Source organism: Mytilus galloprovincialis, chromosome 1 (genome assembly GCF_965363235.1).
Source record: "Mytilus galloprovincialis chromosome 1, xbMytGall1.hap1.1, whole genome shotgun sequence".
Classification (NCBI taxonomy): Eukaryota; Metazoa; Mollusca; class Bivalvia; order Mytilida; family Mytilidae; genus Mytilus; species Mytilus galloprovincialis.
Window position 1 is genome coordinate 98,254,893 of NC_134838.1, and position 27,120 is coordinate 98,282,012.

Here is a 27,120-nt window from a genome sequence, read left to right on the forward strand (position 1 = left end):
TACTTTGAAATTCGGGCCTCCCTTAGTATTATGATAAATGATATCATTTGTGTATCAAACCGAGATATGCTGTTTTCAATTTAAAGGTTTCAAAATGTGGAAACATACATAACCTGTAACATACCCTGTTAAATGACAACGGAAAGCTCCAAACAGCAACTTAAATACAGCAAGGAGTCAAATAAAGGTAACAGAAAGATTTGACTGTGATTGCTGTATCTATATGCAGTAAAAAAAATCAGTGTTGAAGTGAATTGAATTAAAATAATATTTGGTTGTAATATACAAACAAAAAGGATCAAAGATATTTACACTAACTTTATTATTCATAAATAACATTTATTCATATAGTGTCCAGTACAGACACTCGTTTAAGAGAAATCTCATGCCAATTGTGCAAGAAGCGCACACTTCACTTTATAGTTGATTAATCTTGAACTTGAACTCTTTAAAAGTTCTGTGGTAACTTGGAGCTAACGTTATTTCACAGTTTTGCAAGTTATTAGGTTTTGACATTACTTGAAATGTCATCCTCTTCTTTCGTGCCAAAAAGTTTAATAATGTTTCTATGCAACCTGAAAAAGAAACGTTTACTTGTGTTATGATGATACTATACAACATGAGACTGCAACGCTAATATTGCCCCAAACAGGTTATAATATCATCCGAGACCATATAAATTCACTTAATGTCCTTCTAAGTTTAGGTCAAAATCATGATATACGTTCCATGTTTAATTTTTTGACATGTTTTAGTGGTCTTACGTTTTTAGTTTTTTATGTTGTGTTTGTCCCAGGCATAGATTACCTTAGCCGTATATTTGTCACAACTTTTGGGAATTTTGGGTCCTCAATACTCTTCAAATTTATACTGGTTTCGTTTTCTAAATATTTTGATATGAGCGTTACTGATGGGTCTTATGTAGACGAAACGCGCGACTGGCGTATTAATTTATAAGCCTGGTACCTTTGAAAACTATTGTAAACTGTTGTTTTCCTTTGCTCATTTTTTCAATTTTTTGCCATTGCATTGTCAGTTTGTTTTCGACTAATGAGGAAATACTAAGGCTGTTCTACCTCAGGAATAGATTACCTGAGCTGTATTTGGCAAAACTTTTTAGGAATTTTGGTCCTCAATGCTCTTTAACTTCGTACTTTATTTGGCCTTTTTAACTCTTTTGGATTTGAGCGTCACTGATGAGTTTTTTATGGACAAAACGCTCGTCTGGCGTAAAATAAAATTAATCCTGGTATCATTGATGAGTTAATTTATCCCTTTCATATTTTTTAATTTCTTTTTTATAGGAAATGTAATATTTCAATAAATAAAACCAAAAATATGTTGAGGGAGTCAAAGTGTTAAACATACGTGAAAGATTTCATTATAAGTAAAGTTTAGGCATATAATAATGGTATTACCTGACATCAAATTCAGAAGACTTCAATAAAAGTGAATCACCATCATAGTTAATGTAGTATTTCCTACGATGTCTTGAATCCCCAGTGTCAAATATTCGTACTTTGTATCCTCTTCCTCTAAGCGCATGGACAAAATCGAATTTAAACTGAAAAATACGTGCAAGATACATCTATAATACTAAAATAACGAGGTCCAATTTGTCAGCCGTCATGGGGTAAAAACGACAAATCAAAGAATTCAATTTTATATATAGCCAATATATGACAATGGTGTTGATTAAAAATTACACCACTCCAGACCCTTTTGTTTTCCACATAATTAATATTGCCAATAATAAATAAGTTCCGGGTCGAATCCGATACCGATACCAATAATATATTCACCTGTTACCTATTACCTTATCTGTACGTTCCGCATCTGACAGGCGCACCACCAGACGGTGTATTTCAGATTTTGCTATATACACGGGTCACAATCACAGGGTTGACACTACTTAATTCAATCAATGTCAAATTGTTCCCTATTATAGTATTTTAATCAGTAAGACTTTTTAAGATGACAATACGAATACTAAAAATCAGGACTTAAAATAAGGCGTATAGGTACAGTTTTCAATTTGTTAGCGGGCATGACGTAAAACAGCGAATCAAAGAATTCAACTTTATTTATAACTAATGTAGGACATTGCTGTTGATTAAAAAATACTCCATTCCAGGACCTTTTGTTTTCCAAATAATTATTATTACCAATAATTGATAAGTTCCAGGTCGACGGGTTCAAACAGACTGATTTTAAAAGCAGAGAAAACTGTGCATCTTATAATCGGCATGACTTTATCAGATGATAATCCCAATACAAAAATAAGGCTTACGCATATTTATATACTTTAATTCAGTCACAGACTCGCGATATCACGGGTGTGTTCTAGTATGTACTAAGAATATGCAATATATAATGGTCATACAATTTTGATTAATTATAGATTATCGTTGAGCATCGCAACGAGATTGATTTTCTCGCTTGAGCTGGTACAGCGAAAGTGAGAAAAGCTATGGCAAGCCGTCCTCGTCAAAACTATGTTTAAACCCTTTTTTCGAAAAAAAATACACACTGAGATTTAAAAACCTAAAATAACACACTGAGAAATCGAAATTACACACTGAGATTTAAAAAAATAAAAAACACACACTGAGAATTCAAAATTACACACTGAGATTTTAAAAAGACACACTGAGATAAAATAAATTGAAAAACACACACTGAGAATTGTTAATTACACACTGAGATTTCAAAAATACACACTGAGATTAATATGCAAATTACTAATGAATATTCATGAGATGAATAATTCAACAGATTAATATCTTGATCTCAAGAACTCTTGTCATTATAATGAAATGCGATTCCTTCAACCAACATTCGTAATAAATTTCAAGACTAAACATCGCTCATATTCATAAGTTTGTTGCCTATTATAATTCAGATCATAACTACCAGTGTATCGGGATTTTTTTTAACTTAAAACCGTGGGTCCCTTTTCAAAAGTCTTCCAACTTCCCTGATTTCGCTAGTTAATCTTTTATATTTTTGTTACGTTTATATGCTATGATAGACACTTGAGTAAACATGTCACTGCATTCTTTTGCAGATTGTTATTTTGTAATAAGAGTAAGTGGGTATTTTTCTTGTTCTTGTATTTCTAAAGTTTTTTTTATTAATAATTTGGAACCAAATCGAAGAACTAACGAGTTCTGTCCCCTTGTTGTATTAAGCTTGTAATAGATTCAGATTAAGTATGCTAATTAGATGTGTGGGCATAAAAAGTGCGCACAAATCTCAGTGTGTAATTTCCAATTCTCAGTGTGTAATTTCAAATTCTCAGTGTGTGTTTTCAGTTTATTTATTCTCAGTGTGTCTTTTTGAAATCTCAGTGTGTAATTTTCAATTCTCAGTGTGTAATTTTCAATTCTCAGTGTGTAATTTCAAATTCTCAGTGTGTGTTTTCAGTTTATTTATTCTCAGTGTGTCTTTTTGAAATCTCAGTGTGTAATTTTCAATTCTCAGTGTGTAATTTTCAATTCTCAGTGTGCGTTTTTCATTTTTGTAATCTCAGTGCGTCTTTATGAAATCTCAGTGTGTAATTTTTAATTCTCAGTGTGTAATTTTCAATTCTCAGTGTGTAATTTTCAATTCTCAGTGTGCGTTTTGAAGTTTTTAAATCTCAGTGTGCTCTGTTGTAATTCTCAGTGTGTAAATTTTTCGAAAAATGGTTTAAACATAGTTTTGACGAGAACGGCTTGCCATAAAAAGCAATCGAGTTGAGATGACCAATGATAATCTGTTTATCGCTATTTTACCTATGACGACGTTGTCAATTTCATGTCAATTTCGTTAGCAACGCCACGTGGCCTCCTTAGTTTCTAGCGATAATTTTTCCATCTCAAGCAAGAAGCATGATATGAAAATTATCACAAAAAAAGATCAAAAGAAAAATGCACAATTATCGCTAGAAACTAAGGAGGCCACGTGGCGTTGCTAACCAAATTGACATGAAATTGACAACGTCGTCATAGGTAAAATAGCGATAAACAGATTATCATTGGTCATCTCAACGAGATTGATTTTCTCACTTGAGCTGGTACAGCGAAAGTGAGAAAAGCAATCGAGTTGAGATGACCAATGATAATCTGTTTAAGCTATCAACGATAATCTATAATCATATGTTGACTTTTTTATTTTTACGAAAAGTCGTGAAAAACGCGCTTACTCCATATGAAATACTATCTGCATATACGGACGTGCTGACAGATAAGCTGAAAACGGTTTGGAATAATTAGTTATCAAAGGTACCAGGCTTTTAATTTAATACGCCAGACGCTTTATATTTTTACTATTTAGAAGCATTCGTCCGTTGTTGCAGAGGAAAATGCATTAAACTAATTTGTAGATTTTAAACCTGTCTGCTGCTCGTCTTGTCGGAACCATAGACACGATATAATACCAGAAAAAAATGCATGTACTCATTTTGTGTCATGGAGGACTACCCCATATCCCTTGTTTTTCTGTTAAAATCAAACACTATCAATCATCAGAACAGGTGAAGAACAACTGCCATATTTTTGTCTTGGTACGTGCATTTCCATAAGAAAAATATGGATAAACCTGGTTTTGAAGCTAGCTGAACCTACCACTTTTATACCAACTTTGAAAGTCATCCAGTCAACTACAAACAGGGTATACTTACACAATATGCGACTCTTTCGTTCACTTTCAATAAATGTTTTAAATGATCACCGAATGAGCATTCTTTGACACAATGCGCTGTTATTTTAGAGTCACCAAAGACTGGATGACATTGGTCGCTGATATCCGTTAACGTTGGAATCCATGTATCAATACTATATACACGGTCCCGAATCACATAGTTTTCTAAAACAAAAAAGGTCTATGTTAGTACTATCAATGGGTGCTATAACATACTTTAATTTACAACTAAAGGAAATTCTGTTTTGATATTCTACTATGAATGTTATTGATGAACTCTTTGCCAATGTCAACACTCGTGTACCTCCACGCCACTCATACTACCCTTATTAAATAAAATGCCCCATATAACCACGTGTTTATATATAATCATCATGAATAATGTGATCTATTTCAGTAACGGATAGTAAAATAGTCAAGAGAAATACATGTATACACATATCATTCTTGATATTATAAATCTCAAACTCCAATATCAGGTCGAGGTGTTAGCCGAGTGTGATATGAGGTCGAAGGGAAATATCAAAACTTTAATGGAAAATGATGTGTCAATATTCACTATACACACATATAACAAATGTATATGATGTAAAACTTAATTTTAACCGCAAACCTGGCTCCCACTTTTTAAATTCCAAATGGTACATGTAGCTCAGAATCGGGATTATGACAGTCAAATATCATTTTTTTTTCAAGAGTTAACATTAATTATTTTTTCAGTGTAAATTTATATTTTGTTATATTTGTTTTTTTGGCTTAATTCTACAAATTGTAATGCCGAGAACAATCTGCATCCCTTTAATATTGTAATTACCTTTTTCATCATCAGGTTTTCGTAAATAGTTTGAGATATCATCACTAGATTCCTGGTCAGAATAAAGTCCGTTTGCGATGTGTGTATTTCTTCCGCGGTTTTTGGAATTCGGATAAACTTTATCTACACATTCATTCGTTCGAAACAAATTGTTCTGGCCAGAGTAAGTCCTTTTGATACTTCCATTAACGTGTAATGAACTTTGAACAAAGTTTATTGGCTTATTATTTATGTCTGATACAGTATTTTTGTGTTTGTACGACACTCTCATATCATGATTTGAGGCAATTCTGTTGGACGCTTTAAATACACTATTTCTTCTAGCCTGTGAGGTAGCGGACACGTTAGAAAACACGCTCCTTTTTAAAGAGACTCTTCCTCTTTCAATGGCATGAAATTTTGAATTTTCATAAAAGTCTAAAGATTTACTTCTGTTTATAACTAAATGCTGCTTCTGTTTTCTAACATTTGATTTTCCCATTCGAACATCATAAGATTTTGTCCTTGTTACAATTCTGTTTGATTTTTTGATAAAGGATTCATTGTCTTTCTTCAACAGACTAACTTCTACATCGTACACTTTTCGGGTAAGCAAGGCTTTCAGAGGAGCAACTACAAAACATAAAGCATGATACTAATAGAACATTTTCAAATGTACATACAAAATGTCTATTATATATTTCAATATGAAATCGTGAACGAAAAAGATAAAATTATCCATCTAAATTACATTTATTGATAAAATAATGCATGTCTGAATTATTTTCATCTCTCCAAATTCTTCAGAGGAGGTACGTATTTTCAGTTTCGACTTATTACTTGCAAAACTTTTTTCATATATGGGTATATCGTTTGTACGCTTATTCGAAAACGAAGACTGTATGACTACGCTATGTTTGTTTTCTTATGTTTTGTTTTATAGACGTGTTGTCAAATGTCCGCTATATGGTAAAGATGATGATCTGTAAATCACTGCAAAATACATTTACAAACGTCACTAGTTCACATGGTCTTTATATTTTTGTCAGTTGTTGGTAATCCGTATTTTCTGTGATGCTATGTTTATATACTTACTTGAGTAACGTCTTGGTCCCATCCATCTTGTTTTTTCGCAGTCTCTTACCATACGTCCACACAGTCCAAATCCCAATATTAAACAGGCGTAAACAGACAGTACCCCGCCCTGATATACTCCTGCTACGTTTGTACGCGTCACATCGCCTGAATATAAAAACACTATAGCAATTACATCGAGTCACAAGAGCAAAAAGTAATGTTCAAAAGTACACAAATTATATTGCAAAACATAATATGAAAGGAAAAACAATGAATTAAAATAGAGAATGGAAATGGGGAATGTATCAAAGAGACAACAACCCGGCAAAATAGCAGACAACAGCCGAAGGCCACCAATGAATTATCTTTTATCATATAACACACCAATATCATGAGCATTTCAGACTTATTTTGATTTATTGTTGATTTTATTGTCACTTCCAGAACAGTTGGCATTATCATGGCGGTTAGTTGTGTTGCCCAAGATAGCCACATACCAAGAGAGAACCACCGACCTTCGATAGGAAAACTTGAAATTCTAGTCAATTTAGATTGATTGCAGTATAGAGAAGCTTGTCGAAGCGTTATTTGAGCTCGCAACCAAAGTTGACTGGCTAGTGATGGCTGTAGATGAATCACTTGGACCATTGGGCCGCTAAGGCACACTTAGATCTAACGTTTGAAATAATGTATAGACACCCGTCTATTGTTTGAAACGTTACATTGTCGATGGATTGTTGTCTCATTATAAACCCGACCTCTATGTTGATTTATATAAGACCTTAATTATCTTTTGTTCAGTTTAGAATAAAATGCTAAATTAAAAGTAAACTGTGAACCAAAGTAAAACAATTAAGTCCGAGTGAAATGTAATGAAATTGTACACAAAATAGTATTATAGTAATACTGGCGATTAATTACAAGAAAGTCAGAAAAATATTTTAAAAAATCAGTTAATAAAAATAAATCAAAATCATTTCCAGTGGTCGAAATTTCTCGCCCTTTTTTTACAGTCAGGCACTTGAAAAACCTACCAATTGTATCAATTATTAGTTAGCTTAGTCCACAATTTGCATATCAACAATTTGCCAAGAGACAGTTATAAACAACATTTGATAAATCTAGTCTAAAATTCGACATTTAGTATTGCAAATAACTAAATAATTCGACATTTAGTATTGCAAATAACTAAATAATTCGACGATGGACTTCGTTAAATTAATATCGGTTGACTCTTTTACAAGAAACTGTTTGCATTTACGTTATGTTGCTTCTTTACGATGCAGTGTTATGCAAGTAGTTTTAAGATTAGAATAATCAGTTACAATGAAACGGAAACCTAGAGTAAACTGCGTTTTTAAATTAACATGTTGTTGAAATACTATTTTGTTTTACAATTATCTTGTGTCAGTAGTAATAACCAACCTAAAATTATCCTTAAAACTGCAGTTTGCACGTCTTTATTGCCATGCAAAAGCTCTAATAAAACATTTCCTGAACCAGCTGGTAACACTCCAAGTGGGATATTACATGGCTGCAGACGGCTGTTTGTGTCGTGGATATCAACATTATGTTCGGCTTGGTGTCGACGAAGAAGTCCATTTACACATTCAGAAAAGATCCCATCTCCACCAACAGTTACAATACTGAAATTGTAAAAACGTTAATATATTTTTTCCATTTCTAAATTATTTATATTAGTTCCCTCAAACTTAGTACAATCTGTATAAGTTTGTTCTTATCATTACCATTTATTTCTTCATTTTTCCAATCCAATATATACAAATGTAGATTTATTTCATTATGTATATACTATACTCAGGACTGTAAGATAAAATATCACTAGTCTAGTCTATAATGAAATATGTAAAAAAAAAATGGAAGTATTAAATCGTAAAATTCGTTTGCTTAATATACACGTCTTTTGCTTTTTTGTTCAAGCTATTTGAATTTGATAAATAATTTATCCTCAAAGTCACACTCTATATACATGACTAAAAGTCCTAGTAATGGACTTCTGACATAACTTAAAAGGAATACGTGCATGTTTATCTTACTTCGACAATAGCTTAAATAATGTTAAAATATTTTCTTATCAGGTTTTTTTATAACTCGCTTCTGTGTTATTATCGTAAATATATTCTTCCATCTTAAAATTTTGTAAATTTTTTTATTAAACTCGCTGAAAGGAAAATTTTAAATTATTAAATGAAGAGTATTCAGATTTTTTACCTCTTATTTCGTAAAAATCATGTTAGAAAAATGTTCGACCACGCAAAAGATAACTTAAAATACAACTAACTACATTTAAAACGATTAATGCTGTAAAAAAATTATTAAAATCACGATATAATTCAGATTTGTTTTAAACTACAATATATACAACTTCAATGAATATACTTTTAAAGTGTTATTTGTGTAGTTAAATTCTAAATATCCCTTATAATCAAAAATAAATGAATGAATTGTTGTATATAAATATTAATCAATATGTTCTTTAAAACAATATCACAGAATACTGCCGATACACTGCTGAAGCGATTAAAATGGTGTTTTTTTTTAAGAACACGCGTTCTTTAAATACATATGTCTGAAGAAAAAAAAATTAGTAACATGTCCATCAACCATATAAAACAATTTTAGTGATGGTTGATATGTTTTGTAACTAATCTTCTTTTTATATCATGGTCATTCTCCTGTCGAAAAGAAAAACATTGCTCATTTAGAAAACAAATTATTTTATTACCGTTTTATGTACAATTTTACTGAAGCATTAAATCACACGACCTACGGACATATTTTTAATGGAGGCGAAAAAGTTAATAAAGGATATAAAAGTAATTATCGCATACCTACCCGTCTATACTACTCAGATCGTAGTTGTCTAGGATTTCCAGCGCTTGACCACGTCTGTTTGTTACTATAAAATTATATACAGCAATGATTATTATATGACGAAGCAGACATTATAACTGACCAATACTAATACTAATCAGGACAAGTTATTTGAAAACAACCACATGACGAATCGCAGTAATTAAAGAACTATTTAATACTGCTAATCTTTATTTTCTTAAAGCAATGTGTGGGGTAAAGTCAAAAGAAATGTTTTGTTATTTCAGACTAACTTAAAAATATAATAACATGTTTATGCGAACAGTAACATATTTCAAGGTAACGAGATAAAATACCTGATGACAATACCATAAAAGTCCAGTATACTTGTACAGTCTATGGGGATATTGCATGAATATTTATTAAAATTTTCCAGAGTAGATTTTTATATTATACGAGCTTTCTATTGCAATATATTCTACCAAAGATAATATTCACATATTTAAATATGTATGAATTAACACTTTTATTGTAATGCAAATCTATAAAAACTTTTTTTTTCTCACTGATGACGTCCAGAATTTTAAGTTGTATCACGTCTACAGCAATTACCTTGGATTAATATACCTCAGTATGTATTTTCTTTTTTAAATAAAAAAGATAAATGAATAAATTTACTATTTCAAATTTACCAAAATTGTCTGAAGAAACAAGTTAACGGTTAATAGTTTCAAAAACTTTTTTCCCGTAAACATACTATTTACTTGTAAGAGGTGGTGTCGAGGAAGAATATACTTTTTAACATCCGTCAAATATTTGCCACTGGACGTTCATAAACCAACAATCAACAAATCAAACGAGGGGGAATATTAACTTTCTTTTGTCTGAATGGTCAAAACATAGGTGAATTACTAGTATACAAAAAGTACGGGAAATGTTTGCTTGCAGCAAAAATTTTTGAAACTATCAACCGGTAATTGATTTGCTAATCTGACAATGGCAAGTTTATAGTCCCTCAACTATATCCCTCTGCTTCGATATTGCATGTTACTTTTTCTTTATGTTCTGTGGGAAATATAACGTTGCTTTTATATAAATGTACATACCTATCACACTGCATTCTATTCCACAAAGTTTGCAAATAGGTGCCATCTGTTGTCGGTAAATTTTTAATCCCTTCTTCCTACCACTGATGGGATTGATAAAAACGAGAAGCTTTCTTGGACGAGAGAAACCTAAAATAATAAAAATAAGGAAGTTTGAAATATGAATTGTGTTTAAATTGAATGAAAAGGAAACACAACAGCAAAATATAACCAAATAACACATCCAATAAAGTTGAGAATTGAAATGGGGAATATATCAAAGAGACAACAACCCGACTAAAAAGAGGAAAACAGCCGAAGGCCATCAATGGGTCTTCAATACAGCGAGAAAATCCCGCACGCGGAGCCGGGCTTCAGCTAGATCCTAAGAAAATGTGTACTAGTTCAGTAAAATGGACGTCACACTACACTCAAAAACATACACTTGAACTAAAATTAAAGAGCATACAAGACTAAAAAAATCCAGAGGCTCCTGACTTGGGACAGGGGAAAAATGCGGCGGGGTTAAAGTATACTTTTTTTTTTGTAAAAATGAATTATAATAAAAAAATTTCAAGGAAATTGATTACTTCGATTTAGTTGTAAAACTGAAAAAATCTTTAAGAATGTTGCTTTTTTAGTTTATTAGAGTGTCTGAAAGATGCTTTATTGATTTTCAAGCACAAAGTAATGTTTTCTCTGAAAGTTAATGACGTCTTTATCTAAATCCATTGGATGCCGGATATATACTGAATGATATCTTAGTCCGAGATAAATAATGTTTCAGATCTGTTAGTTGTTATTGGCATTAAACTAGCTGTCACTAAGAGCGACGTCTTTCATATCAGTGCTTTGTGTCTTTTTTGGTTGTGAGGGATGTATAAATACCCTTTGCTTTTGTCACATGTTTCTTCTGATTTATATCGATCTATTTTTAAACAAATAAAATATTTAAACTAAACAAAAAAGTTACCCTTTTTTATCATAATTGATTAAATACATATTTTTCTCATTCATATGACTTCGCTTACATATCCTACAAGGATGAATATGATAAATGAATGAACAAGTTGAGTTCAACAAGAACACTTGTACTAGTAACCTTTTCAAACTCAAGGTATTTTCCGGGGAAAAAATACTGTACATTTATTATAAAATATAATGGAGAAAAAAAAATACACTAGGCTATCATTGATGTAAAATGTCAATGCTCATAGTGTTGACACTAGATTCAAGAGATTAGTTATTTTATTGTTTATCTATAAAAAGGGGATTTTTTTCACTTTTTTATCTTCGGACAAAGAAGAGTTTACATTAAAGTATTATAACCATACTTATACATCTGTGGGCAAAACAATGGCACCTTATCGTTAAACTAAGGGAAAGTGTTCTAATAGACGAGAGTCCAACACTCTGTAATGAATGATTCCAAAGTCAGGAGCCTGTAGTTATGTGGTTGTCGTTCAATTCTGTAATATTGTTTTACGTAAATTGTTTTGTTATAAAATAGGCCGTTAGTTGTTTTCATATATTTCATGGTTGGACCGTTTTTTAACCCGACAATATACGGTTTGGGGCTTTTGTCATTGTCGACTACCGTATGATTGTCTAAGCCCATTGCTTTGAACTTTGTTGGACATTTGTCTCAATGGCAATTATACCAAGTCAGTAATATGGCAGTTATTATCAAAAAGTTCGTTTTTATGTTTGTTGGCGTTCGTTTTTGTTGCACTTCAGTGTTTCAGTTGTTCCGTTGTTATCCCCTTATAGTTGATGTGATCCCTCGATTTTAGTTTGTAACCCGGATTTGTTTTCTCTCAATAGATTTATGTCTTTTGAACAGTAAAATACAATTGTTGCTTTTACTTATGCCATATCTCCATGCTTAAAGATTACTGTAGCCATATTTAGCACAACTTTTTTTTGAATTTTGGGTCCTCAAAGCTCTTCAACTTTGTACTTGTTTAGCTTTATAACTATTTTGATCTGAGCGTGACTGATGAGTCTTATGAGACGAACCGCGCGTCTGGCGTATTAAATTATAATCCTGGTACCTTTGATAACAATTAACAAGAAAGTTATCAATTTAGGAGAGTCGGAAATAAGACCAGATGGAACGCTTGTACCAAATCATTACCCACCCTGTACTAATGCTTTGTAATAGGCCATACCTTGAATGACGTCGTCCATCAGAATATGAAAATATGTTGCCTCAGATGCGCCCGCTCTAAATCTAATACTTTCCATTTTCAACAGTCTGTGAAGTTCGTGTTTTATATAGTGTATCTCAACTATGAGTTCGTCTGACGTACCATCAACCTCCTTTACTACAAGAATGTCCTTAAGTGAGATTTTAAAATCTGTAATAAAGTGTTCTGAAGAATTAATGAATTTATAAATCCAGTTTATTATTTAATATGTATATGAAACACCAAATGACGTGTGCAAGGAGCATATAGAACAAATTGTTGCAATATCAAACATAATAGATAATTATAATAATACGTCAAAGTTTTGAAAAGGGAGAAAACTGGTGTTCATCTTTCAAAGCAGGGACTTTCTATTAATATAGTTAGTATAGAAAGTCCCTGTTCAAAGTTACAATTATTTTAAGATTTTAAATTTTCGGTGGGAATGGATTGGCTCTGGATTTTTTATAATTTGGGAACGACATGAATATTGGGCTGCATGATAAAAATACAACTCAAGAATTGAGTTTAATCACTTGAATAGTTCCGTTTTGTTTTGAATGACATATAATTTGACATGCTTATATCAAAAACAGACAACATACTGTCAATGTTCAACTTTTTCAAGTGAAACCATCTTCATGTTGGTCAGAAGTGAGGTCTATGTCACATAAGTGCTAATGGATATTTAATTGTCGTGTATGACGTTTATTGAAAAGTCTTTCAAGGAGTTAAACGAATGTGTCGCATAGGAATAATGAAAATAACGATTGCATCATAATTCGCAGGTAGGTATATAGCGATTAAAGAAAATATGATTTTTCATTCTCCGTAGTGGCAAGGATTTGTATACTATACAAATCCTTGGTAGTGGTATGATTTTGTTGTTTGTTGGGGCAAGGATTTGTATAGTAATACAAATCCTTGGTTGGGGTAGGAATATATATTATAAAGCAACATTTTTTTTCTTTCTATGAGTTTGTCTTACATTTTGTATCCTTAACTGTTTCATCGAAGGCATCAACATTAAAAGCTAAGAAATTACACAATATTAAATTTAAAATGGAAACGAGAATGTGTCAAAGAGACAACAACATAACCGTATGTCAATATTTGGGGTACTTTACTAATTTACATAAAGACCATGTTGCCTTATAATGACAATATAATTATACATGCCTATGTCGAATCAACAATCAATTAATTAAACTCTCTTCGTTTTTGAAAAGCGCGTCTGGCGTTCAAAATGTTATTTATTCAATTCAATTCTTTATTAACCAAATGTTTTACAACATATAGGTACATGTATAATCAATATATACTAAATATATATTACAAAAATATACGATCATGACAAAACAGACAGAAGTTTTAAATACACAAAAAATAAATACATATAAATATAATTCCAAATAGCAAATATTTGCTAAAAACAGTCATTTCTGAGCTTCAGTGCTCTAAATATATATTTTCCCAAGTTGCACAAGTCTTTTACATTAGTAGTGCTTAATAATTGTAACAGTTTATAAACAGATGGCTTACGCCAATAATATGGTTTAATCAAACATTCACGCAGATTAGAATATAATGGACATGATAAAATAAAATGCATTTCATCCTCAATATCATCAATACACAATGTACAGGTTCTAAGGTTTCTATTAACATTAGAATACCTTCCCTTCTCTATAGCTAGATTATGTGATGACAATCTTAATTTAACAATACACTTTTTATAAATATCGGGTATAGGTTTACACAAATATGACTGCAAAGAAAAATTGGATATCATATATCTATACAAAAAACATTTTGATGAACTTTCTAAAGTAGCATCAAACTCTTGTTTGACAATATCACAAAGTCTCTGTTTAATAACAATAATATGATCTTTACATAAAGAATTTTGTGAATACCACAAATCATTTAAACCAAGATGGAACAATTCCTTTCGTATATTACAAACCCAGTTATTTTTGTCATTTGGATTCTTTAAACACATATCATATAAATAATTGTAACAACCATGTAATATACAATTGTTATTATTCAATACTTTTATCCAATATTTAAATATACGTAATTTCCTGGGGCCTGTTTATCGAAATTGTCCTTAGTTCCGTCCTAAGAATTTCTTAGGGCAGAATTTAGGATAAAGTTAGGACCGACTTACGACACGTCTCAGCATGCACATCGAAGCTATCTTAGGAATATCTTAGCTAGGACGTCCTAACCGATGTCCTAAGTATTGGCGGAAAAGAAAATACAAATTAAATATGAAAAAAAAATATGATATCAAATTTTATCAATATTTTTTGTTTTTTTTAAATATGATTAATTAGAAACTAGTTTTAGATTAAACGTAATAAATAATTGTACATTTAATCTGTGTAAAACAAAACAGAAGAAAAAAAATAACTACAAATTATCAAACTAATTGTAAACAAGATATAATTATAATCGGTAAAAATCATTACATGTTTTTGAGTGAGTTGAATTCGAGGTGTCACGGTTTTATTCTTCAACAGTTGAAAGGCAAATCTCGTGCATTTTTCAAATAAATACGGAGACTTTCAACTAATTTACTACTGCTAAAAAATAATACGTGTGAAAATGAGCAAAAGACGAAATTAGAATATATCCTAAAGTTAGGACCATCCTAAGACCCTCTTAAGACACCTAAATTGGTATCCTAAAGTTAGGACAATTCCTAGGATTTTCCTAAGTTGAGACATGTTTGATAAACCCATTTAGGACTAAGATGTGTCCTAAGTTGGTCTTACCTAATTATGAAAAGTAATATTTAATGCTAAAATATACTGACTGTACTTTACCTTTTATTAATTAATAATTGTTATAACAACACCTATTGTATTTCGTTTGTAGGCATAGGTTGAATATGTTTTGATCAAATGTTGGCATATGTTGAAGACACCGTTTTAACATTCAAATTTTTTTTACAAAAATCAATATGTATCTTTTCTACGTCTTGCGCTTTATGAAAACCCAATATTTCAGAACCATAGTTTATCCTAGGAAAACACAAGGACTTGCACACTATTAAGGAAAACATTATCTGAATGTTTTCTTCTCTCGTTTACGTTTCTAAACATTTTGATTCAATTTCCTTCTAAGAAAAACCAGCAAAATCCTATTTCTAGCATGACCAAAAAAAAGCAGACAATAGTATACCACTGTTCAAAAATGTAATTGAGATTTTTTTTTCCAGTAAAACATTCATATAAAGCCAATTCTTAAAATCGTCATGTAAGCCACAAACAGTAATGTGTGCCAGTTCAACCAATTCAAGTGAAATTACCTCCACGCGGCCAGCAATGTGCTTACATTGTTTATGTGCTAATGGCTAATGGATATTGCTTAGTTCTGCATGACATTTACTGATTCAGAAGGGTCTTTCAAGGAGTTTGCGAATATGTGCAAAAATCATAATTAAATTTAAGATTCAATTTGAATCAGAATTCGGAAGTAATAGTATAACGGTTAAAATTGATGGCAAGTCTCATACATCGTCATTTTTGTTTTTGTTTGTTTGTTTGAAAAGGATATCCAAGGAAAAAAACACATCAAATATACCAGGTTAATAATTTGGTACGCTAGATTCGTGTTTCGTATACACTAGACTCATCCGGGGCCTGGAATCAAATTAGTTGCATAACTAAATCAAATACGAAGTTGATGAACATTTATAACCATAAATACCGAAAAGGTGGACAATACGGCCATAATAATCTATAACTGGGTGTAGAAAAACTTAAGAATATTTAGTAAATTTACAGAAAATAAACATTCAATGCTATTTCATGTCAGCACAAAAATGCATTCGGTGAATAATGCCAACCAGCAGTGAAATAGATCAAGCGTTTTTTTTTTTTTTTATTTCTTTATATTTTGTCCTAGCCATTTGATATCGTATATAAAATATTTTATGTAAAATCTAGGGCAATCAACAACAAGGGTTTAGTCCAGTTTTATAAAATATACTGAACACTTTATATGAATATTCTGTACACCTTCAAAAATGATGTTTTATAATTGTTCAGTGAAAAGGGGTTGTGGCTCAAATATAATGGTGCTTTTTGGTAGCTTTCAATACAAGAATTATGAAATTATGACGCAAATGTTTTATACAAAATCAATGAATTTAAAGTGCAGACATTCCTCAGACTAATGTATAGTGAACACATGATGGGTATTATTTGACCGTTTTCTTCTTCTTTCCGGATTAATGGACTATGAACCTATCCTTTGATTTTGCTGTTATGTCCAATGGCCAAAATTCAAAGATATTTCGAATCACGAATGTTTTTTTTTCTAACTTGGAATGGTTTAAGCAACGTATTTTAAAAGTCTTAATGTTTGCAAATTTCAAAATGATCTAGCTTTGTGACAAAAGCAACAAATCCAAAATGGCGACCTAAAAGATGCTCAAATATAACTTCTTTTGTATCTTCTGACATGTCCACTCATCCACTTACAGAAATGAAACACGAATTTTACATTTTAAACCTTAATCGTAAACACTTCAATAACTTCTTATTCTCTTTTTTTTTATGAAGGACGTGTGTAACAACATTGCAAACAATAACCATATCAGGTTCAAAAAGATTATGTCGACCATGTCATAGATAAGACCCCAAAATTCCAATAATACTCCAACACGTAATATTTTAACTTGTTAAACAGCCCACGGTCTACATAACAATCATTTTTCATTTCCTATTGTTAATTTTCCTTTTTTAGACGGCGATGTGCCTTTGGCTCCATCATACGGTGTTTATATATCGCAACTCGTTCGGTTTGCCCGTGTGTGTTCTGATGTCATAGATTTTAACGAACGTAATCAATGCATCACTGGTAAATTGTTGTGTCAGGGATTTCGATACCATAAATTACTTAAAACTTTTACTAAATTCTTTCATAGATACAAAGATGTGATTAGTAAATTTGGCTATACCTGTAGAAAGCTTATTAAAAATGGTATTTCACATCCTAAATTTTATGGTAATATTGTACTTAAAGCGAGGAAATCACTATGTGATCCTTGTAAACTCATCGAACCTTTAAACAAACTTATAAGTAAGGGTTATCGTACCGATATTGTAATAAGATCTCTGAATATAGTTCACATTGGCACTAATATTGATATTGTCATTAGCAAATTAAAACATAACTAAATTTCATTATCTTTTGAGGCGAGATGTATAGAGACACAGACACGTTAACTTTTATTTCTATAGAAGTCGCTCTTCACTATACTACTACCTGTCGATACATTTATTTTTGGCATTGCACAAGTCATGTCTTCTTTGACTATTAATGACGTTAAAATACTAAATCCCTGTGATGTGTTTTAGTCGATTTTAGTCTCTGATGCATGATTTTTTATTATTAATTGGTTTTGGCTTTTAACTAGCTGTCAGTAACTGCGAGTACTCTCAAATCGTATTTTCTTGTTAATTCGACCTGTTGATACTGTTTATAATGCTTTTTTGTCATTTTTTATTTATACGGATCTTGTCTGTACACCAGCTTTGATTATTTGTAATATCTTCACTTATTCTTACAACATTTGTATAAACTTCAAGATTATAAAAAACCGGTTTTTTTTCTAAAGTGAACATTGATTGGTTAAATATTTCTCAGTCATGTCCTGTTTTTGAATTTGTTTGTTAGCTTTTTGGTCATGAATGTTTGTCTCTAATATTTAATTAACTGTGCATTTGTATTCAGATATCGCAGATCTAATTTATTCGTTCATTGTTTAATCATACGTTTTTTGATTGAGTTAAGTCTGCCAATTGATATTTTATCGTATGTTTTTCTTTGTTGTGATGTTATGCTATTGTTTCAGAAAAAGGGAGAAGGTTTGGATCCATTAAAACGTTTAATCCCGCTGCAAATGTTTGCACCTGTCCTAAGTCAGGAATCTGATGTACAGTAGTTGTCGTTTGTTTATGTAATATATACGTGTTTCTCGTTTCTCGTTTTGTTTATATAGATTAGACCGTTGGTTTTCCCGTTTGAATGGTTTTACACTAGTAATTTTGGGGCCCTTTATAGCTTGTTGTTCGGTGTGAGCTAAGGCTCCGTGTTGAAGGCCGTACTTTAACCTATAATGGTTTACTTTTTAAATTGTTATTTGTATGGAGAGTTGTCTCATTGGCACTCACACCACATCTTCCTATATCTATTAGAAAAAAACAAGTTCAAAGAATGTCTGTGTCAACACCATAGCAGAGAAATTAGTAATGACACATTAATGTGTTTGTCTGTAAATTATGATATTAAATAGTTTATTAACATTTTGAGCCAACGAAATATTTATTGTCCTTGAGTCTATAAAGAAAACAGTTGTGTTTACAATTCTGGCGTTTCTTTCTTGACCCATTTCTTTGAATGTAACAAATATTAAAACTAGAATGTTGTGATATGACGAACATAAACTTACTTATTGTGTTTACTAATAATAATATGCTTTCTATTGTAATATTTCCAAACGTGTAAATAAAACCGAAGAATATAACTGATTTACAGAAATTCATATGTTTAGAGACAAGAATCCTATACTAATAAGGGGGAAAGTGGGTCAAAACAAGAAAAACAGAAACGCATTTTTATCAAGTTTATATTTTGCTTACACTCAAATTCAGCACAATTGGTCATATTTTCCTCACTGATCCTTCATTAAAAAACACGAGGAATGAGGAAAACTCGAATATTCTTTTTTTATTCAGACGAGTCAGAAATAAATTTCTGTATATAACTGAGGTAGGTTCAAAGTCTAAACTTTTCAAGTACTCTGGTTTATGTTTTAAAGCATGTACCCTTTGGTTTTTAAATTCCTTCCAAATGAACCAGCTTCGAGTCATTACTGAATGTAATATAGACCTTTTTGATTTGGTGGAAAGGAGTTTAAAGATTTGTAATTAGACGGTCATTTAAACAATGATGAGTAAGATAATAGCAATAAAAAAAAATTTGCCCAAGTTTAACTATTACAAGTGAAAGTCATCTACATATCGGTCAACAGAGTGTTCATATCGGATATGTGCTAATGGATAGTTATTGGCTATGCATGACTTCAACTGAAAGGTCTTTACAGGATTAAACGAATATGTCGCAATAAAATAATGAAAACAACTTTTGAATCATCATTCGGAACATATGCATGTCGCAAAGATTAGACATGACTCCTTATCCAAAATTCGTGTGATTTTGTCATCGTAAGAAAGGTTGTCTTTATATTTTTTAGTTTGATGTATTAACTTTTTTAGTTTGCATTTAACATAAATGAGGTTCAGTCGAAGGTATTAACTTTAAACGCAAAACACATTTTGCATACATTGATATATTTATCATGGTCCCTCTATTTAATTTTCTACAACAAGCCTGACTTGAAAACTTTCAACAAAATCCATAGTGCAGCCTAGAAATATCCGTAAAATCTTTAAAACACTCAACAATTAAAATAAGTTTCAAGTCCAGTTCAGAATTTTGTAATACTAAGGGTTTTCTACCACAGGAATAGATTACCTTAGCTGTATTTTGCAAAACTTGCTCTTATATTTTGTACTTAGATTTTTCTAATTTGACCTTTTTAATATTTCTTTTATTCGAAAATCATGTATGAGTCTTTTGTAGACGAAACGCTCGTTCTGGCGCAAATGCAATGCTTGTATCTATGAGGAATTTATTTTTCAATGATTTTATTGATTTCTCTATATAAATATTCTAAATAATCTCATACACCTTAAAAAAAAAAACACCATAACAGATATCTAGTTTTAAAATATATGACATTGACAGTTTTGTCGATCAAAACAGCATTACGAAATATTTGATAAAAGAGGGGTGAGCGATACCAGAGGGACATTCAAACTCATAGATCGAAAATAATTCGACAACGTCATGGCTAAACGGCATAATATCATAACTTTGCATTGTTTGTACATTCGCCTAAAATTCGTAACAAAACAACGATCTTGTTATAAAAATCATATCATAAAAACTAACAAAGAATAATCATAAAAGAAACTAAATTACTAGCTTCCTGTAGTAGCGAGCAAATTGTTTCCTTGTTTTTCGAATATCAATTCCCTAGTTTAATTTATTATTTATGCTGTTGGTATATATATGTTCGGGATTTGGTTTGTGTGTTTTACCGGGCCAAATGGTGAGTGATCGTTGTTGTCAGTTGTACTGTCCATTTGATGATTTGTGATATTTTTTTATTCAAGTTGTCTCTGAAATTTGGTAGACGATACCATGAAGGGACTTGGTCAAGTTGTTATACGTATATTCACATTTCACAAGGAATTCACATATTTTACGATCAAAATAATACAAAAAGATTTATTAATTGTTCAGAAGCTAGTATAACATGTTTTATATGGAACATTTACTAAACAATACATTAATTGGGTACATCGTAGGTTCTGCAACGTGTGTCTGTCTTGGTTAAAAGTAACTGTCAGAAGAAACATAATGCTCGTTGCATAAAAGTGGCTATTAATTTGCAACAGACTACCTTAAGAATCATAAGTTTGTTGTTGCAACTAAACGTTTTAAGAGCGCAGTATTTTCCATGAACGTGGAAAATTATTGCGCTGATTTCGACTGTATAATTGTTTATTTTGGAGGTTATAAACCGGTTCACTGGGAATGGGAAATGTAGTCCATCTGATTTCTTCCATTTGACTATAGTATTAGACAAGTTCATGCTGTTGATGTTAGTTTGGTTGTGTGGTATGCATGCAATATACAGTGAATGTGGCAAAAGGACGATAAATAAACAATACTCAATATAATGAGTTCAAATACTTGAAATAGATATCAGTATTATAATGGGGGCAAGATGTATGGTGTCATATATTCACTATTACCATCTTTCTTTAAACAAATGGATCTTTCCTAAAGAGCAAATGATAAAGGTTTAGTCTTTAAAAGTGAAAAAACTTATTATAAAGAAAAAAGAGACAAACATCACCCAAAGTTCAAATGAAGGGGATGCTAGCAATTATATATAGGTAACCGTACAAACTATAAAAATGCGGAAAATCCATATCGCATAGTCGGCTATAAAAGGTCTTGATATAAAAATATGAAACAATTTAATTGAGAAAAATAACGTCTTGATTTATAACAGACATGTACCAGCAACGACCACGAGACATTTGATTTAACGTCACCATTCTGACCAGACGTGGCTGCGTACTTGTACATCCTGCACAGGAAAACGGACGCCCCACTTTGGAAAAAGTTTTACTGCCGGTCGGATGAAGATGTGTAGTTACCATATTACTATTCCGCAGTAACCCTTTGAGTGCAAGCATTGAAATTCTAGTATTCAATACCAGGTTTTAGAAAAAATAAAAACTTTTTGGGTTTGTTGGTTAGAATCTCTGGAAAAGTTAGAAGGTCTACCGAGCTTTTCGAAAATTTTATGCTGAAAACCCAAGAGAAAAATGATGGGTCATAAAATAACATATTAATGAATGACGCTTTTATTTACTCTGTTAAGTAAATAGAACCAACAGGAAGTGTTCAAGCTGTGGTATAGATACACAATATATTCCAGAACATTTTTGGAAAATAATAAAAAAAAAAACTTGTTCATGCTCTAGAAACGTGAAAAGGATAAGTTCGTCGAGTAATTTTGGACACATGGCATACTTGTATCATCTAGCCTATATGTCTACGACTATGATATTCACATAAAGAAAACTCCCATTTATAATAAAGTTGACAGCATCCTTATACTAGCCACATAGTCAAACGGATCTCCATTCCACAAACGCTCAACACGGGTTTACTATATACTGGACTGAAGAATCCCTGCCACACTCTTAAACACTCTTAAACTTTCGAAAGTTTGATAACTTGATTCATTTACATACTTGCAAAGAATTAAACAAATACATCCAGATATAGGGCCTTATGCAAGAACATGGTGAAATGTGACAGTAAGTTTATTGCGAAGGTATCCAATTGTGTCTTGTTATGACCATCGGATACTAAAAATACAAAAGTCATTCATGCAAGGTTGTTATTAATTGAAACATAAAATATTAAAACTACAAAATCGCCTTCAACACCTCAAAGTAAAAAGATATTATTACAGTCAATAACTCACTGAGTTTCCCGTAAGTAGGAGCACCTTAATAAAGAGTATATCTAGTAATCTACTCGGTAAATTTAACTATTTTTTTGGGGTTGTTTTTGCAAAGCAAATATACAGAGATTTGTTTTATGATACACAATCTGGGACAGCATCTTAAAATGTTACGGCTTTAAAATATTTTCAGCACACAGAAAATGCTCTACTTGTTGTTTTAAAAACTATAACTCTGTTTAACGATTTTTTGTTTTGCCTTCTGTCTTTTCGTGAGCTAATTATAATGCGATACTTAACTGACAATGCTACATAGAACAGATGCTATCGTTGTTTAATTGTTCAATTCAGTCTAAAATGTAATGTTTTAAAGTTAATATTTGCGAAAGCAAGTTTACTTTGAAATTGTAAATTCTTCAGTAACTAATAATTTATATCGATTATAGATAGAAGAAAAGACGAAACTCTAATTATTGTTACTTACATTTACAAATATTTGAATTACATTAAATTATCGCCTTTTTAAGGAACTTTTCGGATTCGAAAAGTATTTAGACATTTTGGAACCCCGAGATATTTATACTTTATGTCAATTTAGACTCATTAACCACAGATTACCTATAGAAAGTGGAAGATGGAAAAAAAATTCAGAGAGATAAAAGAATATGCGAACTATGTGACTTAAAAGATCTTGGAGATGAATTCCACTATGTAATGAAGTGTAAATTTATGTCTATAGAAAGACAAAAGTATATCGCTAAAAAGTATATTGATTATCCAAATATAATCAAATTTAAGGAATTAATGAATATGGCAAAACAATCATATTTAAAAAAGCTATGTACATTTATAAGGCATATTAATTCATGTGTGTGTTCTCCTGGCTAAATTCAACTTATATTTGTAAATAGTGTACATATTATGTTTTCTGTAATTTATAATTGTGCTATTTGTTACATGTAACTTCTGTATACCATTGTATTGACGAAGGTTTGTCAGAATAAAGATATATATATATAATAAAAAAATACGAACATAAACCCAAATTTCCATTTTTTAAATGATGTTACATTTCTTGACAAATATGTTTTTCTCACTCTCAAAATATGTCTTAATGATATTTAAACAATGTTTTATATTAATAGTTTTCAATTTTTGTTTAGTAATTTATACTATTTCGTCCGTTTAACATTTTAAAAAAACTTGCGTTCAATTGAATTATTGTTTCTATTTATATTTTCTTAACTTACCATATTAAAGACAGATTGTATATTAGCCAAACAACTACTTTTTATCTTTTAGAATTAAGTGTAATCTTAGAAATATCAAAAATTACATTTTAAAACGGTGTATATTATTGAAAACAAATACTTCTATCGAATAAGAGTAGAGAATTTGACGTATAAGATACTGTTTTACCCAAAAAAAAATGCTATATACAAAACAATGTAAAATATCAACTTTCATGCATATATCATTATATTTAAAACGCAAACTTACCAAAATTTTTCTTCTGCGATTTATCACAAAATTTAGCATGCATAAAAGAATGTTCGATATTCACTTGTCCTTTTCCAAGAAGTTTTCCAGATTTAGAAATAAGTTCCATATCAAAACAGTTATCTACGTAATAATTTGTCTTATTATTTTCCATATTTATTCGTATATATATTGTTATTATGTTATTTCCATATTTTACAATCACAAATCTATTACAAGAGTTTCATTACAAGCATGATGATAATTATCAACGATACTCATTCATCATGGTCCGAGAACTATAATGATTTGTAAAACGTCATTTTTTCTGAAATATTGCCTTGTTAACAAACCAGACACGTGGTCATTAGTTTTATTGCTGACCGTTTTAACACTGCTTCTCAATGACCATCGGGCAGATTCTCGTTAATTTAACCCCGTCAGAACTACAAATTCTAAACATAAATACATTATTTTATGGGACCACAAAGTTGTTTTAAAAGATCTAATCAATACCTTTGATATATTTTATACTTTATATACTTTAAGGTAAGGTTCAAAGATGACGTAAAAATTCAATAAGTTAAAAAATAGTATCTTTTGTTTTTAATGGGAAGGTTTTTTATGTCTCGTAGTGACTAGTAAAATGTAGGCGAATTTCAGCACCTTCTTCTTTTAACAGCTTTAATTTGTGTGAAATATTTCAATAAAGTGGTTATCTGTATTCGTCACTGTGAAAGAATTGTCTGACGTTTGTAATTATATAACCAATCTTGGTTGATAGTTCGATCTTATTCATCACTTTTGTCGTAGTCGAATCCTGACGGAAAGAAATTATAAAATAATCTTTTTAACTCAGACACATTTATATAGACAGGACTAAAATTATATGTCTAAACAGATATAACGTTTAATTATATACACACTACAAATTTATTGTTTCCCTTCTTGTCCGAAAACAATTTCATTTTCTTTTTTAAGAAACACATACTTAACAAGACAGACATTTTTAATCATACTTTCATGTCTTCTCATTGAATTTATGGTTCAAACCACTTTAAGGCAATTGTTGCAGGTACTTGTAGTGAAAAAAACCTCAACCGCATTTTATAATACCAAATAGTTTTAGTATTTCTAAAAAAAACTCGCGATTACACGGATATCTCTCTAGTACAACATTAGGATTGAGGGAAAATAACAATTTCCTGTAATAATTTTAACATGAATTAAGAAAACATTTAAGTAATGTTAAATATCTATGACGTTTTGGTGTTTAATAATTTCTAAAATATTCCAGACAAAGCACAATAATATCGTCATTCACCTCAAAAGCTAACAAAATCTTTAAACAGACTTATTCCAACGGGAACGTTACGATACTATTGTCAGGTCATTAAAGATGTAATGGCATATTTTGATATAAATGTTAATTGACTCATAGGGTCTTTTCTTCGGAAACAAACACTTTTTTAAAACCAGTTGTTGGCATGATAAGGGCTATATTCTTCTCATATATTTTTATGATGGTATACTAATAGACTCCTAACTGAAGTGATTGTGATTGATTTTCATATGATGAAGACAAATCTTTCAATTAGTTTAATTGAGGTCTGGAGCTGGCATGTCGGTAACTGCTAGTAAGTCCTACGTTAATATACGTTGATCATTGCCATTTTGCGTAGTTAAAATCGAACTCGAACTTCTTTTAAACAGAGTCTTATTATTGTGTTTGTTTTTTATTCTACACAGGCTAGATGTTTAATGGGACGATTGAGATCTGACACAACATGGTTTACTTTTACACATTGTGACTTAGGTTGAGAGTTGTCTTATTGGCACGCATACCACATCTTCTTTTCTATTAACGCCGCTGCATTTTTGCGCCCGTCTCTGTTATGAGATCTCCTTCGCAACCATAAAAGAAAGCGACAAGCAACCTTAAAAGAAAGCGACAAATCCATTCCCAAAATACTCATGATAACCTCAGAATGTTACATTTTATTTTGATCGAAGCTATTAGGACACTCCATATGAGAGTTATTTTCCATTAGGCATTGGATATAAGTGATATTCATTTGTAACTGGTAAAAATTAAGTGATAGAGACCTAGTCTTTTGATATGAGGTCCTTGGTACAAAAAAGAAAGTAAGGTCAATGTCATTTTCTAAATTTTGAGTTTGGCTTATTCTCACTTCTTTTCATAAACCGTACAAGATATCAAGAACATATTTCTATTAAATTGTCAAATTTGACATTTAACTCTTAAATTTTGGTTGAAAGGATGTGTAGACATTAAATGAGAGTTTTTGTCCTTCTTATTTTAAAAATTATGAGTAAAGTGTAAAACTCATTTACCATACACATTAAAGATATAATGTCTTTTGTGTTTAGGTCCTTGGTTTATGACCTTAAAGGTTAAGATCATAGGTAAATTTTATGTTCTAGATTTTGACCTTTGCTTTAGATTCATATTTATACAGATCTGTACATCAATCAAACCATAGAATTTTGTGCATTATATATATAGGTAACAAGCCACATGATTTAAAAAATCAAAAAAATCTGAGTATTCATTGAAAACATGAATTGAAAAGAAGCGATAAGGAATTTTATTCTGCACTATAAAGTCCGCGGATCTATAATTTTTATATGTCGGTTATTAAACCAAAACTAATTATATATGCGTATCTATAAACAGAAAATTAGGCGATGGCAATACACCCGATGCCCTCAAGGCCCTCTGATGTAAAAATGCAAACTGGGAGTGACCTTGTGAAAACCGGAAGTTGATATTTTTTTTATACCTTTGTCATGTAAAAGAATATATTTTTGAAAGGGTCAAATAAA

The 27,120-nt window shown here is 31.0% G+C and overlaps 1 protein-coding gene across 1 annotated transcript; it reads right to left on the reverse strand.

Annotated features, from left to right (window-relative positions):
- Positions 1–298: 298 nt before the first annotated feature.
- Positions 299–24,548, reverse strand: LOC143050627 (uncharacterized). The gene is made up of 10 exons (XM_076223840.1): positions 24,295–24,548; positions 12,645–12,833; positions 10,495–10,623; positions 9,410–9,473; positions 7,979–8,199; positions 6,572–6,718; positions 5,498–6,109; positions 4,664–4,848; positions 1,419–1,564; positions 299–575 (listed from the first exon to the last, which is right to left on the reverse strand). The coding sequence occupies exons 1-10, from the start codon at positions 24,446–24,448 to the stop codon at positions 503–505; spliced, it is 1,920 nt and encodes a 639-aa protein (XP_076079955.1). The 5' UTR covers positions 24,449–24,548; the 3' UTR covers positions 299–502.
- Between the last annotated feature and the right edge of the window lie 2,572 nt (positions 24,549–27,120).